Source organism: Eriocheir sinensis, chromosome 29 (assembly GCF_024679095.1).
Source record: "Eriocheir sinensis breed Jianghai 21 chromosome 29, ASM2467909v1, whole genome shotgun sequence".
NCBI classification, from domain to species: Eukaryota; Metazoa; Arthropoda; class Malacostraca; order Decapoda; family Varunidae; genus Eriocheir; species Eriocheir sinensis.
In genome coordinates, this window is record NC_066537.1 from 15896300 (window position 1) to 15906501 (window position 10202).

The window sequence follows — 10202 nt, forward strand, 5'->3', positions numbered from 1 at the left end:
CAGGTTTTTCCCAGGAATTCATAATCACGAACCACCACGAACTTTACTACTACTACTACTACTACTACTACTACCAACTATAATTGCTCCACCTATTCGTAACTAAACCCACAAAACATAAATAACTTAACTAACAGATTCCCTTCCCTTTCTTAGCTAGGCCCTATATATAACTACTACTACTACTACTACTACTACTACTATAAAAAAAAAACTACTACTGCTGCTGCTACGAAATGGGATCTCATTTTCGCAGCGATACAACGTTACAACTACTACTACTACTACTACTACTACTTGAATGACACAGCAATCACACCTAGTCATGTCAAAGCCCCCGAGGTGAACCTGTCAAGGGCGAGAGTGAGCAAGCCACAGATATTCTCTCTCTCTCTCTCTCTCTCTCTCTCTCTCTCTCTCTCTCTCTCTCTCTCTCTCTCTCTCATTTTGGTTAGCATCGCATGACTCCCTGTGTAAAATCGGAGAGAGAGAGAGAGAAAGGATATTGGAAGAGGGCGAGAGAAGTGGAATAAGATGGAGTAGCTATTTCTAAAGGTTATTCACCGCCCCCCTCTCTCTCTCTCTCTCTCTCTCTCTCTCTCTCTCTCTCTCTAATTAGCATTATAACATCAAGGGATCACTGTTCTTCGTGACCTCGGCGGAAAAATTTACAGACTACCATCTTTTCACACACACACACACACACACACCGCTCACACGACTCTGGTAGCTCAATCGGTGCCGCTCTGCCAGGTTTCACGGCCAAACACGGCGGCGGTTCGAGCCCCGCTCAGGCCGGATTCTTTCCGTTGACTAGAAGTGGATACTGTCCCCCCTTGAGCAAGGGGGATGGGGTGTGTGGTGTGTGAGGTCCTGGCAGTACCCAGAGATAAGACAATAATGAGCAAATGCTCACGTTGTGAGGGTACAAGCTGGCGAAAGCGAATCCAACTCGTGATCAGGCCGTGGTGAATTACACACACACTATAATATCACTGAACATAAAATAAAGTTAGTTTTATATTCATTTGAGATTGAAAACGTTCTTTAATGCATTCAAGATAAGACATTCTCTTATCAAGTACAACTAAACCAACGAGGAATTATCATCATTAATAGCATTATTATTATCATTATTATTATTATTATTATTATTATTATTAGTAGTAGTAGTAGTAGTAGTAGTAGTAGTAGTAGTAGTAGTAGTAGTAGTAGTAGTAGTAGTAGTAGTATGTTGTTGAGACAATATATGTATTATTCTTATTTCTCCTTTTGTGCCAGGTATATAGACAGTTCGGGACGGCCAACATGATTTCCACTTATTATTATTATTATTATTATTATTATTATTATTATAGGAGGTGAATCAGTTAGAGAGGGAGGAGTGCGGACACTGGCTAACACCTGAGACGCCGAGAAAGAGAAAATGAAAGTGAAAGCGATGGGAGTGGGAGAAAGAGGACGAAAGAATATAGATTATAGAAACGGAGAGACAGAGAATTAGGGTAATAAATATCTTGAAATACACATCTAACAAACAAACAAACAAAAAATCAAGTAGTAAAAGAGCCTCTAAGTTCGAAATATTCTGAACTCTCCAGGCGAGGTCGTATTCCTCTCTGCATGACGGTGGCGAGCATTAGAGATCCTTATCACAGGACCCCCCCCCATCTCTCTCCTCCCCCACCAGCCTCTTTGTCTGCCCACCTCCATGGTCTGCCCCTAGTGCGTGTGTGTGTGTGTGTGTGTGTGTGTGTGTGTGTGTGTGTGTGTTTTAGTGCCACTTCATTACTCAGCCTTGGAACTGGAAGCGTGATCAGGTTTTTCCCAGGAATTCATAATCACAAACCACCAAGAACTTTACTACTACTACTACTACTACTGCTACGACGACGACCCTCTCTCTCTCTCTCTCTCTCCTGCCTACCGAGAATCCATCTTCCACATGCCGCAACATGAACGAACACACACACACACACACACACACACACACACACGATCACTTTGCATCCCCACCGAATCCTCCACTGCAATTGCGTCACCACGGTACACTCGCTGCCCGCACCGCCTCCTCCTCCTCCACCACCCCACCACAATAATTGACCATCACGCTACACATTCCTACAAGTGACTGGTGGTTACGTAATTACTCTTTATTAGACTCATCATTCTAACCCACTCTATAAAGAGACGCACTATGAATTCGTTATACCTCTCCATTTAGCACCACGAACACTATAGGGAACACAAGCAGGTAATACCATCAACACCAGCAGTACCACCATCAACACCGCCCCCACATAAGCACTCGTCACCTGACATTATAGCAACACCAACAAACACACATCCGCACGTCATACATCCCTTTAAAACACTTCACTTAGCACAACGAGCACTACGGGACACAAACAAAAAAATACCCCCACTAGAGATCCTTATCACAGGAACCCCCCCCCCCCATCTCTCTCCTCCCCCACCAGCCTCTTTGTCTGCCCACCTCCATGGTCTGCCCCTATTGCGTGTGTGTGTGTGTGTGTGTTTTAGTGCCACTTCATTACTCAGCCTTGGAACTGGAAGCGTGATCAGGTTTTTCCCAGGAATTCATAATCACGAACCACCAAGAACTTTACTACTACTACTACGACGACGACGACCCTCTCTCTCTCTCTCTCTCTCTATAGCACTCGTCAGCTGATAGCACCACCGCCAAATACTCATCCGCACGCCGTACAGCCCTTTAAATTACTTCGCTTAGCATCGCGGAACGCTAGTGTAGGTAACACACACAAGGAAATACCCTCCCCACCACCACCATCAACACCGCCCCCACTATAGCACTCGTTAGCTGATAGCACCCCAATCACCACCATTAGGGCAGCCCACAGCCACACTACCCACTTCAGCAATTCACTTAGCACCACTAGCACTAGGGAACACAAACAGTAAAAAAACACCAGCAGCAGCACCACCCCCACTATATAGCACCGGTCAGCCCGCAGCCACACCACCCACTTCAGCACTTCTCTGAGCACCACGAGCACTAGACAACACAAAGAAATACCACCGGCACCACCTGGCACCACCAACACCGCCTCTACTGCAGCACCGATCAGCTGATACCACTACCACCACCGCTCGGGCAGCCCACCAGCACACACCCACACTCCACACCGCCTTCTCTAGCACTGAAGTTCGAGGGCATGAAAGATGAGTTTTAAGGCTAAATATTCTGCTCTTCGATGCTGGTAGACTCAGGAGGGATAAACGCCCTTGGGTACTCCTGCTGTAGAGGCGGAGGGGCAGCGTACGTGACGAGGATGGGAAATGGCACAAAGCAGAGTGATTCGGCTCCTCTGCCTCTTGTCTATAAGGGTGTAATTCGGTGCCACATATGCTAGAGGGTACCGTGGCTCTCCTATCTTCCGTGTCCCTCCTTCCCCTCCTCCTTTCCTCTCAAGCCGGGTAGTATCTCTCTCTCTCTCTCTCTCTCTCTCTCTCTCTCTCTCTCTCTCTCTCTCTCTCTCTCTCTCTCTCTCTCTCTCACACACACACACACACAAAGATAGAAATAGTCGCCAAGCATAATAATTATCCCGCGCTGATCGTCACGTCTTTAGGTCTCGCTTCCTCTGGGACACACACACACACACACACACGGGGCTCAGTGATGCAACAGGTGTCAGGGGTCAAAACTAGCAGCGGTATCAAAATATGGGCAAGGGAGGGAGGGTGGGAGCATGGCCTTGGGTGGGAGAGTGAATGCGTGCGTGCGTGAGTGTATATTCACTTAAGAGGAGAGATGGTGTTCCACAAAATGAAAATTAGAGTGAAACCGCGTGTGTTGCAGAAATTGATAAGAAAGAGGCTCGAGGAGTTATCAAAACACCTTTCAAGTCGGCAGCCAGAAGGGGAGTCCTCCCTGGGGGAATTTGTGGTCCCCCCCCCCCCAGGTGGGGACTCCGAAGCAGAACGTAATTGTGCCATTTTGAATTTTACATTTTGGGAAAAGGTGTGTATGTTGTGTGAATGCAGTGTGGTGTGGAAAGAGAGGATCTGTCTTTAGAAAGCATGCTGAACTACTCTCGGGTGTTGATGAGACAATAGGGAAACGGAAAGTGAGGACATGGGAAGGGTCTTTGGAGGGCTTCAGCACCCTCCTCGCTTCCCATATATACCTCGCCGGGAGTGGCTTACGCCCATTTCGGTAGGTGTCTTCCTACCTTTTATATTTTATATTTTACCCTTGGATAAGATATAAAATAACTATGAATGTGATCTCTCTCTCTCTCTCTCTCTGCAACACTCACCGTTATGGCGCTTGGATGGGAGCAGCGTTGTGATTCTCGCGTCGTATATGTTGTCCACGGAGGTCGGGTAGGCTTCGCGGTAGAACTCCACCCCGGCGTCCTCCCAGCCTCCGCGCTTCGCTGAACCCGCCTTCTGGCCGCGCCCCCCGGAGCCCCCGCGGCCGCCAGACCCGCTCATGGCTGCCGAGGTGCGACATCCAGAGTTGCGGTCCCCTGACATGTCCTCCCTTGGGTGATAAGAGACAGAGGATCACACACACACGCACACACACTTTTCCTTCTGCTCACCTCTCTCTCCACCATATCCTGTTAACATGACGGGCAAACCTTGGGTAAATCAATCAATCTCTCTCTCTCTCTCTCTCTCTCTCTCTCTCTCTCTCTCTCTCTCTCTCTCTCTCTCTCTCTCTCTCTCTCTCTCTCTCTCTCTCATAAGTTAAGTCAAGTGTCACCCATCAGGTTAAGGTGAAAGACTATAGTTATATACGTCAGTTTAAAACTAAAAGGATGAAGGAAGGAACATACAGGTTATAATGTAGGTTTAAAATGGCGGCATATATGGATAATAAACAAGCATTACAAAAACAGAAACACCCACGCACGCACGCACACCCCGCTTACTCCCTCACAAGACAGTCAATGGTTCTGGAAGGAAAGCAAAATTCTCTGCAGGATCATAGTACAAGCCAATACGTGAACAATAAAAGGGATGTCTAAATTCATCATATTTCAGGAACATAATACATAATTTTCATCCTTTAACAAGATCCTTAGTCTGTATAACACCATGGTGAGTGTTCACATTGTTAAGGCAAGGTGACAATCATAATTTAGCGCCGCCCTACAAGACACCCTTCAAGACGGCAGGGTGTCTGGTCGCCTCTGCCACCACTCCGTTGATGGGAACAAACCAAAAGAAAAAAAAATTGCTTCGGGACTGACCATGACGTAGAAACCAATGCAGAATATTACTGGTAATTTTAACAGTCTCCCCGTTGAGAGCAGGATGGAGAGGCGCCCCCTTGCCCCGCCTCGGCTGGTCCACCCTCGCCGCGCCCCGCCCGGTGTGGCCCTTGCGCGGCGGCGAAGAGTGGCGCCTCAGCCTTGGGGTGGCAGACGGCGCCTCAACACCTTTTGTCAAACGGTTAGCTTATCTTGATAAAAATTGGTATGTGAGAAAGCTATCTGTACGCAGGCACAGGCTGGTTCACTCTCGGTGCACACTAGAGGAGGAAGGGTTGTCAATATATACAAACAAGCAAGACCTACTGCAGCCCAGCCATTGTTGATGGGGAAGGGGGGGTCTCGCCAAGATCTCAGGGCTGCTGACTGTGTTCTGGCAAGTTGGCAACACGTGGGATTAGGTTTCACTTCCCTATTGAGGCTGACGATGATATCTGTGGCCCGCGCTGGGCTGTGCCGCAAATTACTCAAGATGATTACGCAGACAGAACACAGTCACGGCAGCGAACCAGTGAGGGTCGTGGATGGCGTCCCCCGTGCCGAGCAGGGTGGTGTGGGCCAGCCACGGTGGGATTTAGTTAATAGCGATTATATCTATTCCTTACTGATGTGTTTTATCTACAATCAGGTGAGAATACCAGGTAATACTAAGCACGATATATAAAGAAATCAAATAGTGCCTAAGATAAAATACTGGTTGCAACTTGTTAAGTTCAGATTCAGCCTTCGGAGCCACAGGTTAGACAGCGGCAGCAGCAGCGCAGGGACGCCACGCCCTGACACAAACCGTCCCTGGCTGGTGCTACTGATGAGGATCAAACAAGTACCAGATACAGCACTGCTTACAGGCTATGTGGGACCAGTGACGTGGCTCACAGGCGCCAAGTCACTCAGGAACTATAATCCCCAACTGGGCTGCAATACTACCGGCTAACGACCTAACAAGCTGGCAGGCCGCAGTCAGAGTAGGAACAATTACCTGTGGGCCTTCATCTCCCGAAGGAGGGGTCTCAATTCTGACATGCTTCCCATTCTCTCAGCTGTGGGAACCAAGGCAGTTGCTTCACACATTGAAATAGAAAATAGTCAGAGAATCTACCACATTTGCAGTGGATGAGATGAAATTCTACTGGCAATCTCAAATTTGAAAACTTGCAACACTGAGCTATTATGCTGTGGAAAAACAGAGCTCATATCACGTGAGGTGATGATTAGAAGTGCTAAAGCTTCTAAGTACTGATCTAACATTTAGTAGAAGATTCATTATTTGAGAAAAAAAGTAACTATTGTGCCTGTTTGAGTATCTATTAAATATGCAAACTTTCTAAAACCACAGGTGTTATAAAAAAATGTAAATCAGAAATATGAGAAACACAGAGTTCAGGCAAAATATTCTATCTATGTCAACTCTAAACCATCCCCATCCTCTTCACATTCATGTCCTCATACTCATACTACACAAATAACAAATCTTTCTGGAAAAAGCCAGGCAAAATTACAAACCCTAATATCCCACGGCAGCCCAAGGACACAGTCCTTATTCCTAACAGTTGCCCAGTACTACTTGTTACATTAAATTTTTGGATAGTTCCATAAATCTAACCAAGAAATAAGTTAACCTTTGTGTCATATGTTCATTGACTAAAAAAAAACACATCAATAAAATTAGCACAAAAGGGCAAAAACAGACACAGAGCCAAAGAATGATTTTGTACTAGATTAAATGAGACAGCTGAACTGTCAGATCTAGTTCCCTAAAACAACAAAGTTTGTTAGGAGACAATTTGCCAGGGTTTTGGTAATACATTTAGCATGTAGATTTCTACTGGGGAGCCCCACCCCCCCAAAAAAAAGGGGGGGATATACAACTCGGATCTGAAGCATCTGGCATTCAGCGTAATGTCATACGATTTCGAGAAGTGTCAAAGTATTTTGATATTTGGTTATTATCCTTTGTGGCAATAATTAAGTATTCCTTGGGCTAAGATGGGGTTCTCTTTGGCAATGTTACTATCCTTAACGATGCTAGGTTAATATGTAAGCAGTGACAGGTTACTGTATTTGCCAGCGTCGAAGGCACACCCCATTTCAAGTGCTAATCTAAAAAAATAAATAGATAAATAAAATAAAATAAAAAATTCAGACCTTTAACAATTTTGTAATGTTTTGTTAGTCTACCAAATACTACTGCACCTGCACCATACAATACACACATATACCATACTGAAACAACAGCACCATGTGGAAAGTGACCTGGTTGCTCAAGATGTTTATTTATCGCCGGTGAGGCTTCGTTTGATTAGTGACGCACAGCTGATGACCAAGAACAAGACTTGGTAGAGGGAGGGTGTGGTTACACCTCATATACTACCATTGAAGTATACTGTATGTATGAGTGGTTTTACTACAGCTATTTTTTTTATTACCACACGAACATTACTAACCATACCAATGACACCTTGGAATCAGCGACTCACACACCAAGACCAACACCAAAACAATAACAATGGCTGCCATAAGTGTTTTCTCATCACACGGCACTGCCAGGACGCATAGGGTCTGTTAGACCGCCACAGCCTTTCAACATCTTATCTGATCTGTACACTTCCTATAGGCCTAGGTTATGTCCCCAAGTAATGCAACAGTTGGTGTCCAAGTTGCATGCCAATTTCTTGAGTTATTTTAAGAAAAAAGCGTTGTCTTTGACAACAGCCAATATAGTATTTCATGGATGTCAGTCATCATGACGGCCTTTCATTGCACCAATATTTTTGGGGCAAGATTTTCACTAACATTACCTAGGATTTTGCAAAATTGAAGATATTTCACTATATCTGAAAATTTTCAAATTTCAGGTGACATTAGGCTGTATTCCCCAACATTTAGCAAAAGGCTGACACTTCAGGTTTTAACATGATCCATTATACAGTACACCCTGAACCACATAAATAACTTGCAGATAAACTGTGATGTCTCTTGGCTCCTCTTTATCATTAATAATTATCTTTGAGTTAGGCAACCCACTGAACATAGCTCTGGTAGGATTTGAGAGTGCTACTCCTCACACAAACAAACTGCTGCAAATTAGAAAAACATGCATTCTCTCAGACACTAAACAAAGACTCCTACACTGACTGACCCAACCCTGTAATTTCAAACTTATTTTGATCAAGGCAAGTACAACTAAAGCAGGGGACTGGCATGTCCTGTAAACTAGAAAAACTCATTAATAACAATACAAAACATCAGATAACACAAAAAGGTTCCAGACATTGTTATGGGGTTAATATATTGAAATCAATTCATAAATATGATGAACATATAAAGAAAATAACTGATTTCTCTCACGCAACTACAACTCCACACATAAGTCAGTTCCTTATGAACAATGGCATCTGGACAAATCTGGAGGTGCTGACATGAATATATACACTTAAAATGGAGGTGTATCATGAGGCCATTTCCAGGTAATAACCCAGAGGATGTAAGCAAAATTACTGGAATTCTATGGACATCCTTCTTGGCCTCAGCATAACCTCTATAATGGTGGAGGATGTGTGCATTCGTACTGAGCCAACACAACAATTCATTACCTCAATAGAATTACACGAGAGGTGACTGCCCTGCCCCACCCCGCTGGCAGCACCCCCGACCAACGGCTCCCCGGCAGGAGTGTGGCGCCCCTCCCTCGCACCTCCTAGCCTACCCTGAGATGACCTACTGACTTGTTAACACACTCGAGTTTCTCTGAATTGTTCTCTTTAATTGACGTGGGCGAGGTGCAGTACGGTGTATATCCCTCGGGTCGGCTGGCAGGCTGACGGCACCTGCCCCCCTCCTGAAGGAAGGCCTGGGCGGGGCACGGCGCCTCACCTTTTGCTGCGCCGCGGCAGGTCACGGCGCTCTGCTCATCTTGGAGTCCTGCTGGAGTCTCCTATTAAGCCATTTCCTCCCCGCCTAGTCTATCGTCTGGCCCACAACAACAGACGACACAACCCACACCCACAATAGACATCGGCCGCCACTCCGCCGCCCCAGACACACCTGCAGCGCCACACCTCCCCATCCGGCACACCTCCAGCGCCCTCGCCGAGGCTCTTTTCTCCACACGTTTGCCAATACCTGTTTTTCCCTGCCGTCTATAGCCCGGCGGCAGTACGCATGTGCCACACACCACCACCTCTTCAAACAAACTTCTTTCTTCTACGCAGGACGTGTCTCAGGGTTATTCTTTCCACCTCGAGGGCGTGAGTGTGGAGGCAGGCCGCGGCGCCGCCCTCGAGGACAGCCCTGCCGCGCCTCACGTGGGGAAATGACACCTGCCCCCCTCCCTTGACAGTTGACAGGACGCTGGACGCCCTCATAGAAACTGAAATTACAGCAGGAACTCTTCCAAAACACACTGTCTTGATTGTATTCTAAATCGGGGGCCTATTAAATAGTTATGTGTCCATTAATAGTACAAGGGTGCTCAGATAAATGGGTGATATGTATATGAATGTAACTACAGCACTGACTCTAAAATATCCTGAAGGTTTTAATCATATTATGTGGCTTATAAAATAGTTTTGTGTATGAGTTATCCTAATATTATAAAGGTAACTTTGATTATACTACATCTATTGATCGATGGCTTATAAAATAGTTTATAATATTTTTTTATAGAGCCTATAGGGACTCTAGTTTATAGTATACAAGATACAAGAAGTCAGAAAAAAAAGATGTTCAACTACAAGTAACAAAACGTACCTATAGCTTACCTAGTATGTATTGGCAGCTATATTTGATTGTAATATTTATCTATGGGTTATATAAAACAGTACTGTATAGAAGCTTAATCAAGGGGGTACAGAAAATAATGCACATTGAAATACAGATAGTTTAGAACAGTATTAACTATGCATTTATGAGAAACTGAATTTGTTTTCCTTT

General features: G+C 45.4%; 1 protein-coding gene across 6 annotated transcripts in view; it reads right to left on the bottom strand.

Moving 5' to 3' along the window:
• Positions 1 to 9738, bottom strand: part of LOC127005148 (transmembrane channel-like protein 7) — a 28281-nt gene extending 18543 nt beyond the window's left edge. The window contains exons 1-2 of one of the 6 annotated variants that reach the window (XM_050873775.1): positions 9315 to 9738; positions 4308 to 4534 (exon numbers count right to left, since the gene is read on the bottom strand). In XM_050873775.1, coding sequence (XP_050729732.1) covers positions 4308 to 4527 — 220 coding nt within the window. In that variant the 5' untranslated portion in view covers positions 4528 to 4534; positions 9315 to 9738. The other 5 variants (XM_050873774.1, XM_050873773.1, XM_050873771.1 and 2 more) reach the window with 5 other exon arrangements.
• Positions 9739 to 10202: the final 464 nt, after the last annotated feature.